Genomic DNA, 23848 nt, shown 5'->3' with positions numbered 1-23848 from the left:
GTTTCTATGACATCTCGAAACCCAGCTCATTTATCACCATCAATAGCTCCTTTACAGCGCACTTCACAGTCATACTTTGTCCCTCCTACTTTGTTAATGTAATTACAATATCTGAATAATTTCCTTTGTGTGTTGATTGTCAATTACAAAAGTCAGCAAAATTCAAAGTCTTCCAGGATATGTGTAAACGACTTCAATATGGAGAGCCCTCCATACTCTTTTGTGGTACAAGAAGCAGAGCAGTAATCCTTCTTGTCCTGATAACATCATAGCAACAACAATGTCAACATCATGAGTATTGTTACGACGTCTGCCGACTCTTTCAGATGCCTTTATACCACAATTCTCAAGGTGTTAGCAAACTTCTCGACATTCACCCGCCGCTTTTTTACTTTTGCCTCTTTTAAAACAATAACTTACGAAAATGATTGTTTGAAGTCTAACTGTATAATTTTGATACACACTGTATATGTAGTAAGTCAGAAGAGAAGATGTTTAAAAAATTTCTATAGTATAAAATCTGATATGAACAAAACTTGGACATAGTGAGTTATGTAACAGATACCTCGCATTCAAATTTATTCTAATAAATCTAATAAAACAAGAAGTGGTACGTGGCCCAGTTCTAGTAGTCGTGAAAGACTTACGATCGCGGGGCGAAGTCCCGGACGATCGTGCACGCTATCGTCCCAGCATATCAAAACAGTTCGTTAGCGAAAGGAAACGGGAAGGACATCATTTACGCGGGACAGTCCCGTACCGGGCAGAGAGAAAAGGTGCCGTGCACGATATACGATTAATATACTTTGCCGGCGTCGCGACGCCCGCCACCACCTCCACCACCATCGTCTACCCTTCTGTACTGACCTTGACGTCCATCCCTTTCCAACACGATCGTTCACAACCTCTCTTTCTCTTGCGGATTGATCAGCGAACTTAGTACTCTGAGCTCGAACGTAATGGGCCGAGATTTGAACGGACTTCTTCCTACCGGTGATTTAGTGTTAATTAAAAATTGATTTTAAGTGAGAAATGGCTAACTAGATCGTTTTCTTCTTTTAATTATCTCTTATTTCCTTTATTTCACCTTGTAACTCATTTTGTGAGCTTACTTTGCAAATACCACACCTTTTTTATTATTCCCATGTTCAATATAAACACGTGCTGCGGCACGTGGATACGTGCCGAATGTCGCACAGGTGGCACAACCGTACGTATGTAAATAGAGGTGGTGGCGAATTTTGCCGAACGTGAGGGATGGTACCCATTTTGGTCTAAACGTGTATCCAACGCTTCTGTTTGTACAAGGAAGGTAATTTAGCTCCGAAATCCCCTTACGTCTTGTAATTACGAGTCAAAACGGCGATAGAACCGGATAATGTAACGCAAACTGTGTTGTTTTAACTACCTAACCATCGTATTTATTCAAATGGCACACTAAATGAACTAACGATTATTTAACTAACTAAATATATGCACATACAAATGTAGCTACTATAAACATGCTACAGCTAATTTTTTTTCGTTTTATTGCGTAAACGATTTACCGAAAGAGGATAGGTCGTCCGAAGAGGTGAAACTCAAGGTGGAAAAGGGGCGGGGAGGAGATCCGGGGTGGATCAGATCGATGACGGCGGCTGAGGCGGTAGCGTAAACAGGGGGGCCACCGCAACGCCGCTAGCCCCCGCCGTGAACATGTGCTGAAGACCAGCTGCGGACAGACGACAACGACGACGGCAATTGCAATGGCCTAGAACTTGTTCCGACGATGACGACGAGGCGGGTGCATTTCCCTTTAACCTTGAGGAGGAGGTTACGTGTGTAAAGAATTGATCGAGGCCGCGGCCCCCGGAATTTATGACTGACATCGATTAGCGATTAAGCGAAACCCGAATGGGGCCACTAGGGAAAATTACGTTAAAGCCTTCTCTTTTCAAACTTCAAATTTTCTTACAATTTTGTATCAACAATCATTATCAGTTATTTAGGGTGGAAATAGTTAACCATGACAATAATTAACTCATAATTTATTAATTAGAGGATAGTGCTATAGGTTGATAGTTCCAATAATGCTTGAGCATTTGCAAAACTTGGAACTGCAATAGCTGTTAATATAGTCTTTGAGGAATTACCAAATACTACAATCAGTTAGTTGCTAAAGTATGATGAAAAACTTGAAATATTCAATGGTTTCAGTATTTCAATGGTATCTTCTAGGTACAGTTGACCTCCATATCACCCTCTCTATTGATGTTGTTATATCAGATTCAAAAAAAAATTAAGAGGAAGATGATGAGGACGTTGACGACGAGGAATTGTCAATAATCAAAGACGTATTATCATTAGATTAGAATCGTAATTTAGATTAGATGAAGTTATTATGATTATTATCATGAAGCAGCCCTCTGCGACCATTGTTGGATATAGACCTCCCCTGTTCTGTTCCATTCGATTCTATTCCGTGCTGTCTGAATCCAATTGTTGGTCATTCTTTTGACGTCTACTTAGTCTGTTTGCTCGTGGTCAACACTTAAGCAACCGTTTTGTCCACTGCTCATTCTTCATTCGCGCGACATGACCCGCCCAGGTCCACTTAAGCTTTTCCACAATGTTGACCACATCATTTACGCCAGTTCTTCTTCATAGGTCTTCGTTTCGTATGTGGTCCCTCAGAGTTAGACCCAGGATCGACCTCTCCATCTATTTTTGCGTTACTTGGACAGTCGGTGGCAGTGGCTACCGTTAATGTTAATGTTTCGGAGCCTTATGTCATAACCGGAAACACGCATTGATTGAAAGCCTTTTTCTCCTGAAAATATCTCTAAGTTTCTCGTGTAGGTTGCCCATACGAGTGTGATCCTTCTGTTTAGTTCGCTTGTTTGATTATCTCTCGATACACGAACCTCATAGCCAAGATATACATAGCTGTCAACCTTCTCAATCTCATTATCCCCAATGTTGATGTTAGAGTTGGGAACAAGATTGATCATAAATTTTGATTTCTCCTCGTTGATATTTAGCCCGACTCTTGCACACACCTCCTTTAAGTCGTTCAGCATTAGTTTAATCACTCCAAGGCTATCCGATATAAGAACTATATCATATTAAACATTTGCAATCAATGTTTATGCCTTTTTGGGTCCAATCCAGTTGTTTAAATGCACTCTGAGGACTATCATGAACAATTTGGGTTCAATAGTGTATCGCCTCGTTTTACTCACAATCAATAGTTTACTACTTCTACTCTCTTCAGTACTTTCATGCAACTTTACCGCCATTGTAGCATTCTTGTAGATGTTATAAATAAGTTTGGTACATCGATAATCGACTCTGCATTCTTGAAGTGCTTGCAAAACTGCCATCAACTCAATTTAAATTAAATTTTATAAATACCCATCATGGGTAAATCCCCGGGTATATATCCAGGAAATTTACTCTTCAAAACAAATAACAACACTGCATACTCTATTGCGTTCCGTATGGTAATATTCTGCGATCGCTGATAGCTCAATTCTTCCCAATCTAATATCAGTTTCGTGGACCGACAAATTAACTACTACATCTTTTACAAGATGTACTTATTCATTCAAATTTTGCTGTATCCAGGGAAATACTTCCAATTAAGTTTACAAAAGTTCCAAAATTTCTTTCCGTCATCAGAGTAACGAGCAGAAATGTTTTGATAACTACTTTTAATGACATGATGTAAAAAAGATTTTCTTTGTAGCAACATGTATTGTTACAATCTAACAAAAATTGTGTACGAAATTTTCTTCTTGAACGAGAAAAGTATTCCTCTCTCGTTGTGAAAAGTCGTGGTTTAAAAATGCAACGTGACGTTACGGGGGCATTTTTCCTGTATTCGTCTCGAGACGGTTGGGTTGGGTTTCGCATGTAATTTTGCGTTCGCGAATGTCGGAATCCGTTTCAGTGAAAACGGCCTGGCACTTGCGTCGCGCCTTAAAATTACTTTATCGCGTTAAATGTGATATCGCCTGAACGTGGATGTTCTCTGGCACAAAGAGCCAAGCGAAAATGGGACCGGTTTTGGTGATACCTGAAAATTTCGTTCTAGAATGAATCGCGATAGAACTGAAATTTATTATCATGAATGTTAATGCAAACGTGTAAATACCTCTTAATATTAGATTATCGTTTTGTATTGCTAATATATTACATAAATTGAAGTTGAGATGAAAGTTTTCGCATCCATTTAATTCCCACATAAGTTATCGGGGTAATCGACGAAAGAGGCATATTAGGGTTTATAAATATTAATGTCACTTTAAAACTCTTCGAGGGAAAACCTAACTCAGATTTGACGTTTATTATATTTCGAAATCTGGCGCAGTTTCGACGCGATTATTTACCAAGTGCGGATTGAATTTTAAAGTCTCCTCGTTTCATTTTTCTTACGAGTTTTTTCTCTCTCAAATATAATATAACGTCGTCGTCGTTCGTGGAGTGGTGAACTTTAAGAGGCGAAGAGCACAATGCTCGTCTCCTTCGTTCGTAGGGTTTAGAGAAAAACACTCGACGTCCCGGCGGCTGTACATCATTAAGCTGAAGGCGGCACACTCGCTGGGAGTTCTTCAGTTACATCCTGGATATTCGAAACCTGGTCCCATTGAAAAGATCCACCGGTCGGGAGGGGTTGGGAGAACTAAGAGAATGAGGGGTGGGTCGCAATTTTGACCGGCGGCGAAAAACTCTTCCTTTTGTTTTCTTCTTCTTGTCGTTTTTTTTCCTAACGTAATTCCCGTTCTCGAGTTCCGCGATGTTTGGACAATTGGAACTTCTCTTTGACATATTACCCCCTTGCTAATATCCTCCGGGTACTCTGCACGTGAACGACGAGGCAACAGCACAAATTCCATGGCCAATTTCAATTCCAGAACCGCATTTCCACGTGCCTTGTCCCCTGATGACGTTCATTCCGATCTGTTTAAACGGTTTATGTAGCTCGTTCGATGACTACGTAATCGTCAAACATTGAAGTATTACGTATTGCTGTAAACAAAACTTTATATTCTAGTTCACATTTGTAATACATAAAAGAGAAATTTATGGTTTGTTTTATTTTAAATTATGGATATTCGACAAAACTAATGTCTCCTTCACTTCGGAGTTATCTGGACGAAATTATGTTTTTTTTTTTAATAATTTTCTTGGCAGAAAAGTATTCTGTCATATTTTTGCGCACTGAGTTTATGCCACATCACAGGCATAAATAAACTTCGTTACCTGTTGATCTAGGTACTTTCAGTTGTAGTTGTATGCAAACCTTTTCATTGATTCCACAATGATTTTTACGACCTTCGTGACTTTCAGTTATAATTTCACATTGTCTATTCTACTTGTAGTTTCATATGACAGTTACTTTACTCTTTCCATATCAATTTTATTTCTCGTTTCTTCAATTTACTTTAAATAAAACACCAAAATCAAATATTCCCATTTTCGCTGTAATTATCATACATTTTTACATCATTTCATCATCATCATTAGCACCACAACCCCTGGTGGGTTTTGGCCTGTTCTAGGATCAGCTTCCACTCTATTCTATCTCGTGCTTTGGCCTTCCACTTTCTAACTACCAGTATTTTTAGACTTTCTTTCACCTGGTATTTATATCTGCTTCTAAGTCTGCCTCTCTTGCGAGTTCCAAAAATTGTTTGGCGGAACATTTGCTTTGTTGGTTACCTGTCATCCATCCTTTATATATTCCGTTTTCCCGAACACCCCTGTATATCTGGCGAAGCATCTTTCTTTAAAAGCAACCCAACAAGACGCATTTCTGACGCATACGTGATGACTGAAGAAATTAAGTCATTTTGTTATTTTCATTTACCTGTCTTCCAAGGTATATAGATTTCTTTACACCTTATCTACATTATGGAAATTATTATCCACATATAAATACTTTGTTGATCCAAATGCCCAACTTGCATTTCGTCCCATAAAAACATACTGGAACTACGTTTAGAGATTGATCACATCGTTTCTAAGAGGAGGGACATCTTAAAAGCGATTTATCAACTTTGTCAAGTAGAACAGCGATACATCGACTTCATGGATGTATTACTTGCGCCTGGATCCTGGGTGGAAGTTATAACTTAACTTTTCATTTTTCATCATAACCCCAATCTATCAAATTAATTTCCACTTAAACTGCGAATTTCGGCAAAGCTAAACTTTTTTGAAAAAAATGATCAATTGCTTTAATAAAATGTTAAAAAAAGAAAAGTTGAGGCAACTTATTGATTAAAGCTGATTTTCAGTAAGGATTCCCGTTAGCAAGAAAAAGTTAAACTTTATCACATAAGTAATTATTTTTACTTACTATTTGAATATAAAAAAAGCTATTTGATTTTGTTCTTTAACTTACCAGTAGATAGACAACCCAATATACACAAAATACAAACTATTACAAATAAAAACTCAAATTCCCAATTCTTATTGTTTATTATAAACCTTCTAAAACTTAAAATACCTAAATCGATATATTTTTAAAATACATGTAAATTAATATTAAAATAAAACGTAAAAAAAGGAAGGTAAATAAATTACAGTCGATATTTTTTGGTAACCTTTTACATAATTTCTAAGCTACTATCACTATTTTTGGTTTCCTGTTCCGGTTCCGAAGGTGTAGATCCTGAACCGAGTTCAATCAATTCAGATCCATCCGATTTGGGGTCTTGATCGGCCTGTTCCTCTTGAGTTGAAACGCTTCCCAATTGCCAAGCGGGAATGGAAGGCGGTACTACAGGGCTATTAGCTACTGAGGGAAATTGCTTCCTGAAAGAAAAAAGAAACAATTTCAATTTTCCATGACCATTTTAAAACGTTAACTTACTATTTTTTTAATACTAATATCATATGTAGTAGTACCTGGATAAAAGTAGACCTTTTACTGTTGCAACATCAGATTGAAGCTGTTGGAGTTGTCTTTGAGTATTGCTCTCCGAGATTTGATTGATTTTATCCACTTCAGTTTTAACACTTGCTAACCCCTCTTTGAGATCAATCACACATGAATTTACTTGTTTTGATAAATCTTCCACTGTTTCTTCAATAGTTTTCTTTTTATCACCAAATAGGAATGGTTTGATGAATTTTTCATAGAACTTATAAATAGCATAAGCAACTATGCTTACTAAAGCTATATTATGGACAATTTCTTTTATTTTATCAAATGTACTTAAAGGTGCTAGTTGTTGTGGAGGATAGGGCATTGGTACAACAGATTGTTGCATCATTTGTTGTTTATTTTGATTATCATAAGCTCCTGACCTTTCACATGCCAATTGAACTTCCTTTTGACTCAAACCTTTCTTCTGCAAAAACTTTTGTTTTTGTTCTAAAGGAGTGTTTAAAACGTTCGGATTTTGAAGAAACTTTATTGCAGTTTGAACCTGTTTTGTAATAACATAATAATAACAACACAGCTATGACTATGATAGCGTTATATTTACTTACCAGTTCTTCGCGTATTGGCGGTTCCATATTATTTTCAGTACCCACGGATTCATTCATGGTGATTTTTTTCAGATCCAACAACGATTTATTGATGTGAAAGACACTTTGCTTACTCGTGACAAGCAAAAACTAACACTCGTTGGATGATTAGTCAAAATGTTATCTCGTAGAGGTTATGGAGAGGTCTGCTTGGTGGGTTGTCTATCAGATTTACGCGCACGAGCCTAAAAAGAAAGAACTCTACGTGACCCGTTAATAATTCTTTTAAAATCTTTATTAAAATTAAAATATAAACAAATTTTATTTCTTACAATAAACGTCAAAAAAATTTTTTCAAACGTCAAAAAATATATTTTAAACGTCAAATAGACATTGGAAATGTCAAAATGACATTTCGCTTTTAAAACTCCATTATTGAAAAGAAATGGAAAGTAAATTAGAAAAGAAACTAGTAAATAAGTGTTTCTGTAGCCTTCGATCTAATTATAGGACCTTATAGTTAAATCGATAGAGTAGTGTGGTGGTGGCACATGGCGTTTGCAGCCAATAAGTTAATTTTCGCCTTGTAACGGAGCTACCGCGCTGAAATTACAGGGGCTCACGCGTTTTAGCAGATACGCCGGCGCGATAATCGTCAAAGTTTGCTGCTACGGGAAGCCTATTTGCCCTCGTCCACGTGTCCCCACGAGTTTCATATTCAAACTCTGAACACAAGTTATATGGAATTTATGCAAGTCGCCCGTTCCACGGCACCACGTCGTTTCGACAACTTCCAGCTACCTCCTTGCCTTCGGGTTGGAAATGTCGCTGGAAGTCGTCGAAAAATCGATAATTGGCCGCGAACTTTCGCACACTTCGAAATCTTTTGAATTTCGACAACTTATTTCACCTTTCAAAATTGTATGTATGCTGGGTAATCACGGCGAAAATGTTCTTTCCCATTTCCACCCTTTCAGGAGAAAAAAGTACTTCCACTTCAAGAAAACTCTTAAAAGTTCCAATAAAAACAAGGTGAAAAAACATCGTTCGGGAACATTTAGGGGAGAATCGAAATTTGGGGGAGGTTTTGGTAATTATTGTAAGGGGGAACGTTTGGGGCGGCCATTTTAGGACTTTTGCGGTCAGCTTGGCGTAATTATCTCCTCGGTCATATTCATGGGGCCGTACGGTACAACTAAAGCCGGTTCAGATTAGCACCATAAATATAAAGTGCACTCAAGGCTCTCGCGGGAAAATTGGCGTGCTTTTGGCAAAAAGCCCTCTTTAAAACTGACGAACCACCCCTTTCCTCCAAGTTACTTCACCGTTATTATAGGCGCAGCACGAATCGTGAATTTACGAGGTTTATGTTTCGATATCGATTCCACCCTCTTTTAATGGCACAAACCGGACATCCGGTGTGTTCTCCAGGAAATATTTCGACACCAGGAAATTGTATCATATAATGGTCAATTATTTAATTATAATTATAAGGTATTATTATATCTAACCTAACGATACAACAAATTATACTTGTTTAACATAAAATTTTTATTTATTATTATTTTATCACAAGTTGTTTAGTTATCACAGCGAAAAAGATGACATCAATATTGTCGCTTTGAAACCAGAAGATGTTATTCCAGTCCTTTTGCAAATCTCCACAGTATTGGACATCAAATCAAAGCAGAATTCGAAATGATACCAATGTTTCTGACAGTATCAGAAAAAGGGGATTTTCTGGACAACACTGTCATTGACAAACGGTTATTGGTCTCTCTGGATTTAGTACAACACCATGACACCTAGATCAGTATGAAATCCTTTCTGTTTATACAGTTAATGTGCTAAAAAAATCCCCACCAATGACATGCATAGAAATTTGAATGTCCATCGAATCCTTTAGTTATCTGATAAAAAAACCAAAAAGAAAAGGAAAAGGAACTCAACCCTGCTAAATATCATGTGTTATGTGGTTGGGTTGGGTTGGGTTTCTCAAGTATGAACTACAGTTTTTATCAGCCATTTCACTACGCACGAAATCCAAGAACCTGATCAGAGAAGTATTCCAAATAAAATCTACCATATGGATAATCTTCATTTTTTCAGAAATCCTTACAACATTGATTAAACCAATAATCGAATCAATACGATACCAAAGATCTTTCTAATGGAGCTTTCGCACAAAGCTCTTTTTCATCTACAAGAAAGGTATTAATTTTGCCGAAATTCGTCCTTTTTTGCATCGATAACTAATGTTGTCTACACAGCTTCTCTGTCTATCAAGCTAGTCTATAAGACTTTTTGAATTATGTCATAACCGACAATGTACATGATATTTCATACTACAAAATATGGCAGGCAACGAAGACGGTTCCTAAGCTCCCTAATCAACATTTTCTTCTCGGACTGAGTTTTTAAAACGCTACTACTGAGTTTAAAATCAACGGTGTCAGCCTAATGAGGCATATGTGTTTAATTGAGAGACTTAATTAAGCCTAAATATTCAATTGTCCAAAAATTTTCTTAAAATAATGTACTACTATTATATTAGGAATGATGTTAAGCGATATTGGACAGTATAATTATGCATATCCAAGATATTGATTGAATGATCTTAAAAGTTATTAAGAGATTTCAAGGACCATTTTGATGGCAAAGGACGATTTTGGATTATATTAGGGATGATGTTTAGATATATAGATATATATGAGAAGGGATATCAATGAGCAGTGGATAAATGATGGAGAAGATGTAGAAGAAGACTATGAAACTGTTGCAAAGTGTTTGGAATTATGTCAAGGAGGCTGCTGATGCAGCCCACTGACGATGTCAGAAAATATTAGAAACGAGGTTCAGAAAGTTGACCTGTTCAGAAATATGTTAGAAAAATATGGAAGATATTTATATACACGTTGTTTCATAATATATGCGCAGGACTTCCTCGACCGATCCAACGGTCTGGGTATTCGAGCAACCAAACTAAAGTGGGCCGGAGCTCCATCATGCATAAAGTACATGTTTTGTCTTACTTGAAGTGGTACATCTTCCAGCAGTTCCGGCAGTACTTCTTCTAGAAATTGTCGATAATCTGCACCAGTTAATCTGTTCGGTAAAAATGTGAGCCTATCAAATGATCACCGACGAAGGCAGCCCAAACATTTACGGAAAATTGTTGCTTATGATGGCCTTCTGCAATTTCATGTGGATTTGCTTCTGTCCATATGTGATTATTGTGAAAATTGAAAATACCATCCTTCGAGAAAGATGCTTCATCGGTAAACAGAACTTCGGCTCCAAGCTCAGGATTTTGAGCTATTTTGTCTTGCCTCCATGTACAAAAAGCCAATCTTGGCTATAAGGCTTGTACTCTTTGGATATGGTAGTGAGATAGGTTTAAGCTGTGAGCAATTTTTCTGGCACTTGTGGTCGGATTTTCATCAATTTCGTTGAGGACACCATCTTCTACTTGGGGATTTGCAACATCCATAGGCCGCCCATTATCAGCAGTATTCCTTTTAAAACTTCAATTTTGAAGTGTTTGAAGTACCTACCAGTTTGAAGAATTTTGAAAAGATAACTTTTGTATCATTTTCTCATTTTTTTTATTTTGCAATTATGAAGTTAACGCTTGCTTTTGTTACTTGTTTTTACGTTTACATAAATTTTGTTTAATTGTAAAATAAAATTTTTATTTCAAAAAATTGACCATGTTATTCAACATAAAAGTTGATTTTTCTAGAAAACGGTCAACTTTAGAGCTTATGACTTACAGTACCTTTTTTGTGTAGAAAACATTGACGATTCAAATGAGCGTCTCAAAACCGTAGTTTTTCCAGTGGCGTAGAAGTTGGGGAGAAAAACAACCACTACCCCTTCAAAATCTTCACCAATTATGATTTAAAAAAAAATTTTTCTCGCACAAAACTTAGCTTATTATGAGTAGAAAACGATTTTTTTTTATTAAATTTCAACACACTGGATCTCGAAAATGGTGCAAAACCTTTTTTTCAAATTTCTGGACAAGCTATCACATCCTGAAGTCCTGCGTATATATTATGAAACACTCTGCATGATGAAGGTGAGTTAAGAAAAGCAGTAATGATGTGGCAGATTGGGTTGAGTTGAGTTACATTCGTGGGCTGCATCAGCTTTGATGCAGCCTATGCATGATGTCTGAATTTATTAGAAACGATGTTAAGAAATCTGATCTGTTCAGAAATATGTCAGAAAATGTTCAGTTCAGGGATGATGGAAATAGATATCATGGAAGATATTCATATATGATGGAGGTGAGTTAAAAAAAGTAATAATGACATGGCAGATTGGGTTGGAAAATGTCCCGGATAGTGACAGAATCTGGAAAGTGATTCAACAACATATAAACAAGCAAGAAATGCTCGGAAAATTCACCGGCAATTAATAGATAATGTTGCATGATGTTAAAAAATGGTATTGAAGAAAATGATGGAAGAGGAACAAGGCTATTTCAAACTATATAATTTAACTTAAAAAAGCTTATCTATCGAATTAGAATCTATATGAAATTAGATAACAAATCATATAATAATTTAATTGAGTCATACAAATTGGCATTAATTTGTCACAGTTCAATTTAATTTCAAGAATGTAAACATGGTGATGAACTGGGTTGATGTTGAATCTATTGTCGATCGTTTGTAGCGAATTCGATGACCAAACGGAAGGTAAAGCTAGTAAACAATACCCGGGGATGAAGTGATGCGAGGGGTAGGTACAACAATAACAACGATACCGGTTCGTATACAGTTAATTAACGCCACACGCCACCGCCGGGGCGCTTTGTATACGTTGGTCCCGAATTTTTTCGTAAATGTTTCGAACAAAGAACCTTCATTCGGGGCCGCGTTAATATTAATATTGCTCGGAAACAAGTTGATCGCGCAGCCAGACAAAGCCATAACCGTCATTGTTCTGGCTTAGAGCCCTATTGCGCAAATATTCTCGTGCGTTGCTATTAAAATATGTGCTGTGACGCGCGGTTTATTAGCGATTTCGAATAATATTCGCGAAACACAACGTGCCGTTACGGTCGGGCGATATTGAGGATTTTTATAGCGAAACGCGTTTCCTGTCGCCGTAAACCCGATCCCGTTAAGGGCTGCCCCGGCTGTATAAGCAGTAAAGTTTACGCAATATAATTTCTGAAGGAGAAGGGAAACTCGTAGACAACCCGCGAAAACTATCAGAGAGGATTTGCTTAAGAGGTTTCGCAGTTTACGTAAGCCATTGAACATTTTACAAGGGTTTAAAATAAACCATCATCCGAAATTTATTTGGTAATTTTAATCAAATTTTCTTCCCCTTAAATTAATCTTGAAAATTAAAAAATCTTTTTGCCAAAGTATGCTAATTAACGTAACGCATACAGTTTTGCGATTCTGAAATACTCGTTGAGAAATATAACGGCAACGCGACAGGCAATTAAAAGTAACGAGTCCGCGAGGAAAAAAACAGGAACTCTCTAGGGTGGTGAGGAAGTAAGGGTTGTCGAGGTAGAACGACGATCGGACTACCACCCCCCGTTTCCTAGCATACTAATTGGCCCAGTTTCCCTCTACTGACGGCGCCGCGGCGTAAAAATAGCGGCCCGCCGCCAGCAGGTAGCGTATTGCGGATCCAGCGGCCCACCAGTCGATAATCAGATTGCAGATATACAGTGATGCACTGGCGACCCGATGAACTTTGCACTTTAACCGACAATCCAAGCTTTGGTTTCTACTATGATACCAATTTCTCGGTAAAATAAACAAAACATTTTTCCACAGCACGTGATTACTCAAAAATCTCTTTATAACTTTGCGTTATTACATAAACAAAAACATTTTTAATTGGACATTTCATGTAATCATTTAATAATTAAACAAACAAATGCAAAACATTTTCAATTAAAAACCCATCGTTATTTTTATGAAAGATGAGTTTTGATGAGTTTTTTCGCGATAAAGAACGCGGGTATTGAATTCCTGGAATTTAAGTGCGCCTGAAAGGGACTTCTCGTACAAAAGTCGAACCATGGAAAAAGATATTCATCATTTGCGTGACGGGCAATAAATTTTACCTTTTCGAATCAATTATCTGGGTCGCGAAGATACCTTAATAATGAAACGAGCCGGTGTGCATTTTTAATGAGCATCCCAAAAATCGACTCGGTACCTGCTTCTTTTGCGAGAGCGAGGGATTTTTTTCGCCATGGCAACCGGAAGCAATCGATATAGTCGGAGGATTATGTTGCTTTGTTCACGCATTTTTTCCTCTTAAATCACACCTTAGTATAAACTTCAACTCTATCAATATAAATATAGCAAAACCACGAAATAACGGATTAATACGAGGAAGGGAGTGTTTGTTACACTAGAAGTAGAACTAGAAGCATTCTGATTTAGCTACACGTCTTTCAAGACGGCTAAACCCGAATGATTCTAGTTCTAGGTATAGTCTTAGTTCTAACAATAGTGCTAGTGTAAAGGTAGAACTAAGACTAGACCTAGAACTAGAAACATTTGGGTTTAGCCGCACGTCTCTAAAGACGGCTAAACTCGAATGATTCTAGTTCTTGGTCTAGTGTCAGCTCTACTTTTATACTAGCACTATTATTAGAACTAAGACTACACCCAGAACTAGAATCATTCGGGTTTAGCCGCACGTCTCTAAAGACGGCTTAATAATAATTTTTTTGTTAGAAACTATAAAAGCCAAACATCAAAATCGTTGATTTTCGTAAATAAAATCGTCCATAACTCCAAAAGTCAACGGATTGGAGAGAAGCGTCTTATAAATAAATTATAAGGATAACTAAACGTATTGGAGAAAAGTTTTTTATAAGTAAATTGTCTATAATAAACCATAAAAAGTTAATCCATCCCCAGATTCAGCGTGATTATAATATTTTTTTTGTTAGATTCTTTAAAGACCGAAACATCAAAATCGTTGATTTTCGTAAATAAAATCGTCCATAACTCGAAAACTAAACGTATTGGAGAGAAGTATCTTATAAATAAATTGTTTATAATAAACCACAAAAAGTTAATCCATTACCAGAATCAGCGTGATTATAATATTTTTTTTGTTAAAATCTTTAAAGACCGAAACATTAAAATCGTTGATTTTCGTTAATAAAGTCGTCCATAATTACAAAAGTCAACGGATTAGAGAAAAGTGTCTTATAAATAAATTGTTTATAATAAACCACAAAATGTTAATCCATTACCATATTTAACGTGGTTATTATAATTTTTTTGTTAGAAACTATAAAAACTGAAACATCAAAATCGTTGATTTTCGAAAATAAAATCGTCCATAACTCGAAAAAAACGTATTGGAGAAAAAGGTCTTATAAATAAATTGTTTATAATAAACCACAAAAAGTTAATACAACCCCAGATTCAGCGTGATTATAATATTTTTTTTGTTAGAATCTTTAAAGACCGAAACATTAAAATCGTTGATTTTCGTTAATAAAGTCGTCCATAACTACAAAAGTCAACGGATTAGAGAAAAGTATCTTATAAATAAATTGTTTATAATAAACCACAAAAAGTTACTCCATTACCAGATTTAACGTGGTTGTTATAATTTTTTTGTTAGAAACTATAAAAACCGAAACATCAAAATCGTTGATTTTCGTAAATAAAATCGTCCATAACTCGAAAAGTAAACGTATTGGAGAAAAGGGTCTTATAAATAAATTGTTTATAATAAACCACAAAAAGTTAATCCAACCCCAGAATCAGCGTGGTTAGAATAATTTTTTTGTTAAAAACTAAAAAAATCAAAACATCAAAATCATTGATTTTCGAAAATAAAATCGTCCATAACTCGAAAAGTAAACGTATTGGAGAAAAGGGTCTTATAAATAAATTGTTTATAATAAACCACAAAAAGTTAATCCATTACCAGAATCAGCGTGGTTAGAATAATTTTTTTGTTAGAAACTATAAAAACCAAAACATCAAAATCATTGATTTTCGAAAATAAAATCGTCCATAACTCGAAAAGTAAACGTATTGGAGAAAAGGGTCTTATAAATAAATTGTTTATAATAAACCACAAAAAGTTAATCCAACCCCAGATTCAGCGTGATTATAATATTTTTTTTGTTAGAATCTTTAAAGACCGAAACATCAAAATCGTTGATTTTCGTTAATAAAGTCGTCTATGACTCCAAAAGTCAACAGATTGGAGAAAAGTGTCTTATAAATAATTTGTTTATAATAAACCACAAAAAGTTAATCCATTACCAGATTTAGTGTGATTATTATAATTTTTTTGTTAGAAACTATAAAAACCGAAACATCAAAATCGTTGATTTTCGTAAATAAAATCGTCCATAACTCGAAAACTAAACGTATTGGAGAGAAGTACCTGATAAATAAATTGTTTATAATAATCCACAAAAAGTTAATCCATTACCAGAATCAGCGTGGTTAGAATAATTTTTTTGTTAGAAACTATAAAAACCAAAACATCAAAATCATTGATTTTCGAAAATAAAATCGTCCATAACTCGAAAAGTAAACGTATTGGAGAAAAGGGTCTTATAAATAAATTGTTTATAATAAACCACAAAAAGTTAATCCAACCCCAGATTCAGCGTGATTATAATATTTTTTTTGTTAGAATCTTTAAAGACCGAAACATCAAAATCGTTAATTTTCGTTAATAAAGTCGTCTATAACTCCAAAAATCAACAGATTGGAGAAAAGTGTCTTATAAATAATTTGTTTATAATAAACCACAAAAAGTTAATCCATTACCAGATTTAGCGTGATTATTATAATTTTTTTGTTAGAAACTATAAAAACCGAAACATCAAAATCGTGGATTTTCGTAAGTAAAATCGTCCATAACTTGAAAACTAAACGTATTGGAAAGAAGTGTCTTATAAATAAATTGTTTATAATAAACCACGCGCCAGATTGTTGCCAATTTTTCTTGAACTAAAACTAAAATCAACACTAGACCTAGAACTAGAAACATTCGGGTTTAGCCGCACGTCTCTCAAGACGGCTAAACCCGAATGATTCTAGTTCTTGGTCTAGTGTTAGCTCTACTTTTACACTAGCACTGTTATTAGAACTAAGACTACACCCAGAACTAGAATCATTCGGGTTCATTCAGCCGTCTTTAGAGACGTGCGGCTAAACCCGAATGATTCTAGATCTAGGTATTATATTAGTTCTACTAACAGTGCCACTGTAAAACTAGAACTAAGACTATATCTAGAACTAGAAACATTCGGATTTAGCCGCACGTCTCTCAAGACGGCTAAACCCGAATGATTCTAGTTCTAAATATACTGTTAATTCTAGTAACAGTGCTAGTGTAAAACTAGAACTAACACTAGATCTATAACTAGAAAGTTTCGGGTTTAACCGTGCGTCTGAGACCGAAAGTTTCTAGTTCTAGGTCTAGTGTTGGTTCTAGTTTTAATTCAAGAAAAATGGGCAATAATCTGGTGCTGAATTACAATTAAAACTGGAACTAACACTAGACCTAGAACTAGAAACATTCGGATTTAGCCGTCTTAAGAGACGCAAGGCTAAATACGAATGTTTCTAGTTCCAGATCTAGTGTTAGTTCAAGTTTTATTTCAATGAGAAATATACAACAACTTACCACTGAAAAACAACTAAAACAGGAACTACCATTAATAATAAAGAAAATAAAAGTCTTGTTATTTCTACAACAATAATGAACTGAGATACAATCGATGATATATTTTCTGTAGACGAGTTTAGATTCAGTTGGTTGGAAAATTGGACGAAAATCTAACGGAGGCAATCCGAATCTATTGAGTTTACCATGTCAAAGAGAAACGTAAATAGAAGACTTGGTGATTTTTATTAAAGGAACAAATAGGATCTATTTTTGGATATTCAATGAGCTGAAAGGTCTTTTATAATAGTAAAGGAAAGCCCTTTGGTTGACCTCGTATTTCATTATTAAATCGTTGCGAGAGAGCGATACGATCACCTTCTGTACTAGACTCACGACAGGCCAATGACGTCATCAGACGACGTCATAAATTAGCTTGTACGTCAATTACGTTGGGCTTATTGGTCTTTCGTTGACCCAGTCTGCGGTGGCGTTCCCGACTTGATCCGTAATACTACCCGAAGCCTTAAGGGGGCGTCTGCAAAATCCGGTTGAAAGAGCTTAGAAAATTGTATTACTCTCCTGACCCGACAATTCTGGACGATTCTTACACGCTTAGGAAAGTCTAAATGGGTGATGACTTAAAGAGAATTTCGCATGAAATGGCCCCCTTAGGGTTTACGATAACATGTACTAGTTATTTAAACCTTTAGAGAATTTCTTTGGGCGAGATTTCTACGTCGTATAACTTAATTTTACGCGGGGGTAGAACGGACAGTTCGCGCACTTAAACGTCAAAAAGTCGCGTTAAAGTCCGTGTTTGTAGGAAAAAGCTGCCTGCGGCAACGAAATGCACTTTCGTCGAGTATTAAGAGAACTTCCGAGACGACAGCAGCGATATTAGTTTTTCCTCCAGCTTAGAGAGAAAGAGGGAAAAAAAGACTTTTCCGAGATTACAGATAGTCTTCTTAAACAGGATCTTTTTAAAGAGGTTTGCTGATCAAGTCTTTGAAGAACGTAAAAATCGATACAAATATATCATTATATCTCCACAAGTACGTCTAATACCTATTATTTCGTATTGCAAAGGAAGTATTGATTTATGGATAGACCTATAAATAAGAAAGTTATAGACTTACTTTTTCCGTGACTCAATGTATATTTAACTAAATTATAGAATAGAAATAATAATAAAGTAGACATTATAATTATAATTTTACCGTTACATGGACTTTGTTGAATACTACGTTACATTTTGTAGTATTTTACATAATTTAACGGGGAACTCGTAATTTTATTTATAATTATACCGGGATTTTGATAACGCAGCTCTGCGTTAATACCACTGCATTATTTAGTTTTCAATCACATTTAACTGCGATAATTTTATTTTATTCGTTAATTATTAACACTTAAAAGTAAATTTAGGTCATTTTAATAAAGTATAAAAACAAAAACAATCTGTATAAAGATTTTATAAGCGTAAACAAAGTTAATCGAATAATAATAGCAAAATTTGGTTAATATAGAAACTTTAATTAAAAACATTTTTCGGGGTTACTTGTTATCTTCAGGAAAGCTTGAGAGCAAAATTGATTCCAATAATGTGAACGTCGCTATCGCCAAAACACAATGAAAGTAAGTTACATAATAAATAGCAAATTTGAATGTAAAATTTATTTTGGAACTAAATCTACCGGGTAAAAGGTAACCTATAACAGGGATTTCCCGAGATTACAATACCCGAGATTCAACCATATAATTAATAGGTACAGAATCAAATAACCTATCAGCTTCAGAGTTGAGTAACATGTCAGATGCAGAAGCAACATTTACGCATGAATTATCGACAATGAAACATTGATGTAAATACTGAAAATGATATCGTGTTATGTGAGACTACAAATTTGCAATCATCACTCAGTGATGATAGCAGAGTGGATCATTATAAGATGAGGAAGATCATTTTTACACTAGTAAGAAGGTAGTAAATACAACAGGAAATGTAATCAAAACGTTTTCTGGACCTAAAGGGGCTGTAATAAATGTATCAAACGAGATTTCTTTTATTTGTGTCAAAAGATATGATCGAAGCTGAATCTGCCGATGGATTAATACTTTTTGGTTTATTATAAACATTTATTTATAAGACTCTTTTCTCCAATACGTTTAGTTTTGAAGTTATGGTCGACTTTGTTAATGAAAATCAACGATTTTGATGTTTCGGTTTTTATAGTTTCTAACAAAAAAATTATTATAATCACGCTGAATCTGGGGATGGATTAACTTTTTGTGGTTTATTATAAACAATTTATTTATAAAACACTTTTCTCCAATACGTTTAGTTTTCGATTTATAGACGATTTTATTTACGAAAATCAACGATTTTGATGTTTTGGTTTTTATAGTTTCTAACAAAAAAATTATTCTAACCACGCTGATTCTGGTAATGGATTAACTTTTTGTGGTTTATTATAAACAATTTATTTATAAGACACTTTTCTCCAATCCGTTGACTTTTTGAGTTATGGACGACTTTATTAACGAAAATCAACGATTTTGATGTTTCCGTCATTAAAGATTCTAACAAAAAAAATAGTATAATCACGCTGAATCTGGGGATGGATTAACTTTTTGTGGTTTACTATAAACAATTTATTTATAAGACACTTTTCTCCAATACGTTTAGTTTTCGAATTATGGACGATTTTATTTACGAAAATCAACGATTTTGATGTTTCGGTCTTTAAAGATTCTAACAAAAAAATATTATAATCACGCTGAATCTGGGGATGGATTAACTTTTTGTGGTTTCTTATAAACAATTTATTTATAAGACACTTTTTCCCAATACGTTCAGTTTTCGAGTTATGGACGATTTTATTTACGAAAATCAACGATTTAGATGTTTCGGTCTTTAAAGATTCTAACAAAAAAAACATTATAATCACGCTGAATCTGGGGATGGATTAACTTTTTGTGGTTTATTATAAACAATTTATTTATAAGACCCTTTTCTCCAATACGTTTAGTTTTCGAATTATGAACAATTTTATTTACGAAAATCGACGTTTTTGATGTTTCGGTCTTTAAAGATTCTAACAAAAAAAAAATTTTATAATCACGCTGAATCTGGGGATGGATTAACTTTTTGTGGTTTATTATAAACAATTTATTTACAAAACACTTTTCTCCAATACGTTTAGTTTTCGAATTATAGATGATTTTATTTACGAAAATCAACGATTTTGATGTTTTGGTTTTTAAAGTTTCTAACAAAAAAATTATTCTAACCACGCTTATTCTGGTAATGGATTAACTTTTTGTGGTTTATTATAAACAATTTATTTATAAAACAGTTTTCTCCAATACGTTTAGTTTTCGAATTATGGACGATTTTATTTACGAAAATCAACGATTTTGATGTTTCCGTCTTTAAAGATTCTAACAAAAAAAAAATTATAATCACGCTGAATCTGGGGATGGATTAACTTTTTGTGGTTTATTATAAACAATTTATTTATAAGACACTTTTCTCCAATCTGTTGACTTTTTGAGTTATGGACGACTTTATTAACGAAAATCAACGATTTTGATGTTTCCGTCATTAAAGATTCTAACAAAAAAAGTAGTAAAATCACGCTGAATCTGGGAATGGATTAACTTCTTGTGGTTTATTATAAACAATTTATTTATAAGACACTTTTCTCCAATACGTTTAGTTTTCGAATTATGGACGATTTTATTTACGAAAATCAACGATTTTGATGTTTCGGTCTTTAAACATTCTAACAAAAAAAAAATTATAATCACGCTGAATCTGGTGACGGATTAACTTTTATTATAATATATTTTTGTAGTTTATTATAAACAATTTATTTATAAGACACTTTTTCCCAATACGTTCAGTTTTCGAGTTATGGACGATTTTATTTACGAAAATCAACGATTTAGATGTTTCGGTCTTTAAAGATTCTAACAAAAAAAACATTATAATCACGCTGAATCTGGGGATGGATTAACTTTTTGTGGTTTATTATAAACAATTTATTTAAAAGACCATTTTCTCCAATAGGTTTAGTTTTCGAATTATGGACGATTTTATTTACGAAAATCAACGATTTTGATGTTTCGGTCTTTAAAGATTCTAACAAAAAAAATATTATAATCACGCTGAATCTGGGAATGGATTAACTTCTTGTGGTTTATTATAAACAATTTATTTATAAGACACTTTTCTCCAATACGTTTAGTTTTCGAATTATGGACGATTTTATTTACGAAAATCAACGATTGTGATGTTTCGGTCTTTAAACATTCTAACAAAAAAAATATTATAATCACGCTGAATCTGGTGACGGATTAACTTTTTGTAGTTTATTATAAACAATTTATTTATAAGACACTTTTTCCCAATACGTTCAGTTTTCGAGTTATGGACGATTTTATTTACGAAAATCAACGATTTTGATGTTTCGGTCTTTAAAGATTCTAACAAAAAAAAATTATAATCACGCTGAATCTGGGGATGGATTAACTTTTTGTGGTTTATTATAAACAATTTATTTACAAGACCCTTTTCTCCAATATGTTTAGTTTTCGAATTATGGACGATTTTATTTACGAAAATCAACGATTCTGATGTTTCGGTCTTTATAGTTTCTAACAAAAAAGTTATAATAATCACGCTAAATTTGGTAATGGATTAACTTTTTATGATTTATTATAAACAATTTATTTATAAGATACTTTTCTCCAATACGCTTGGTTTTAGTGTTATGGACGAGTTTATTTACAAAAATCAACAATTTTGATGTTTCGGTTTTTATAGTTTTTAATAAAAAAATTATAATAATCACGTTGAATCTGATGATGGATTAACTTTTTGTGGTTTATTATAAACAATTTATTTATAAGACACTTTCCTCCAATACGTCTAGTTTTCGAGTTATGGACAATTTTATTTACGAAAGTCAACGATTTTCTTGTTTTGGTTTTTATAGTTTTTAACAAGAAAATTATAATAACCACGCTGTATCTGGTGATGGATTAACTTTTTGTGGTTTATTATAAACAATTTATTTATAGGACGCTTCTCTCCAATCCGTTCACTTTTGGAGTTATGGACGATTTTATTCATGAACATCGACGATTTTGAGGTTTCTTTGAAAGTCAGTCAAATCACAAAAGTGATTGGGACAGCAAAAAAATGCTTGCTATGTTTGAAAATCTTTTTCTGATTGGAGTGAAAACATCATGAAGATGTCTTCAGTGTCTTAGGTTGCCAAAAAATAGGGCTGATGATTTACATTCTTCGAGTCACGATAATTTTGAAGTACAATAGAACAAAAAACTGATTTAATCAACAATGTGCATCATATTCAACCTAATGGATAACTAGAAGATGTCCAATTTACATGTTATATACAATTCCAGGAAACCATTAGGTACCTCGGCTAGGTGACGTAACTTTCTAACTGATTTGAGTTTCATCCTAACGAACCAAAATACCAACTCTGCCATAAACCTCTTGATCAGAACCAAAGGCATAAATAATGCAATACATAACTTATTTTATATATAAATTTATATTCTCTAAATTCAGCAAATTTTAGTATACGGTATAAAGACCGCGATGCAATCACCCGTATAAGTTTCTACGACGTGACTGTCAGAGGGTTAATATACTCATTTCATACCAAGAATGTTTCGGTTTCTATTTGCCGTAAATTCAAGGAACTTAAATGAACTCTATAATTCGCAGAAATTATTTCCATCAAAAAGAGACCGGGAAATTCCATGAATAACATTAGAATTTGTAAGGTTTTTTAGTTAGTTATAGTATTTGTAGTGAAATATTTCATCATTTCAGTTTTGATTTAATATAGATTTCGTTTAATTTATTATTAGAATATTCAGATAAAGACTTTTAGTGTTGAAAATAATTTAAACTTCGGTTTTGTCTCTATTTCCGTTTTCAAAATTTATTACGACCTCTCCGGAATCGATTAATAGTTAAATCAAAACCCAATATAACCCGTTCTCGAACCCGGCTTTAAATAATATGATTTCCTGTACGGGACCAGTGTAAATGCACGGGATACAAAATAATTCTGGTGTAATAAAGATCGTATTTCATGGAATGGTATTACACACTTTTACTTCGTCGTATATCGATTTTATCGGGGAAATTTATATTTAGAAACAGAAGGAAAAATGGAAAGTTGGGGACTCGGCGAAAATAATGAAAAAAAAATTAGTGTTGGGGAATAAATTACGGCGGTGGTGCACCACCACCGAAGAAAAATGCTAAACGCCGACCGATTTACATACGAACACACCGCACTCTGGAACCGTGCACCAAATTTATTAGCGTATGCAAATTTTACGAGGTTACCGTCGAAAAGTACCTCTGTTTATCCGAATAGAAACGAACAAATCGAAATCTTCAAAATCAATAATTTTTGTGAAAAAATAAATAACATTCTTTTTAACTTACCAAAAAACCGATCACCCCTTTTTCTTCTGTTTTCAATAAAAAATTTCTTTCAGCGGACACAAATCTTTCTTAATTTTTTTTTTCACACGCGTTATAATTTTGCGCCTTATCTTCAATTAGTCAAAGAGTTTCTTCGTCACGAATGTCAACGTAGAAGATGAACACGCTCATACATGTCATCAGAAGAAGAGAGAGAGAGAGAGAGTGTTAGCGGCCGGCGGCGACGATAACAGCGGATTGCGTGCACTCGTC

At 34.4% G+C, this 23848-nt stretch overlaps 2 protein-coding genes across 2 annotated transcripts in view; both read right to left on the bottom strand.

Moving 5' to 3' along the window:
- The window catches only part of LOC111427713 (acetylcholinesterase-like), a 49434-nt gene extending 25757 nt beyond the window's left edge, over nucleotides 1-23677 (bottom strand). Inside the window, exon 1 of the mRNA XM_071196349.1 lies at nucleotides 23597-23677. The gene's annotated coding sequence lies outside the window, so the exon portion shown is untranslated. The remainder of the gene's footprint in view (nucleotides 1-23596) is intronic.
- On the bottom strand, nucleotides 6447-23662 carry LOC111427714 (peroxin 14). Its single transcript, XM_023062962.2, has 4 exons — nucleotides 23597-23662; nucleotides 7483-7706; nucleotides 6895-7418; nucleotides 6447-6801 (listed from the first exon to the last, which is right to left on the bottom strand). The coding sequence occupies exons 2-4, from the start codon at nucleotides 7537-7539 to the stop codon at nucleotides 6594-6596; spliced, it is 789 nt and encodes a 262-aa protein (XP_022918730.1). The 5' UTR covers nucleotides 7540-7706; nucleotides 23597-23662; the 3' UTR covers nucleotides 6447-6593.
- Nucleotides 23678-23848: the final 171 nt, after the last annotated feature.

This window comes from Onthophagus taurus, chromosome 6 (assembly GCF_036711975.1).
Source record: "Onthophagus taurus isolate NC chromosome 6, IU_Otau_3.0, whole genome shotgun sequence".
Taxonomy (NCBI): domain Eukaryota; kingdom Metazoa; phylum Arthropoda; class Insecta; order Coleoptera; family Scarabaeidae; genus Onthophagus; species Onthophagus taurus.
The sequence above is the reverse complement of the archived record's forward strand: the minus strand, read 5'-3'. Positions and strand labels throughout refer to the sequence as shown.

Bases quoted from the DNA above. Each gene is read 5' to 3' on its own strand.
- LOC111427714 (XM_023062962.2), bottom strand. From the start codon at position 7,539: ATGAATGAATCCGTGGGTACTGAAAATAATATGGAACCGCCAATACGC. The intron at 7,419-7,482 runs GTAAGTAAATAT...ATTACAAAACAG, and splicing joins CGCCAATACGCGAAGAACTG to GTTCAAACTGCAATAAAGTT. The intron at 6,802-6,894 runs GTACTACTACAT...TTTTTCTTTCAG, and splicing joins AAAGGTCTACTTTTATCCAG to GAAGCAATTTCCCTCAGTAG.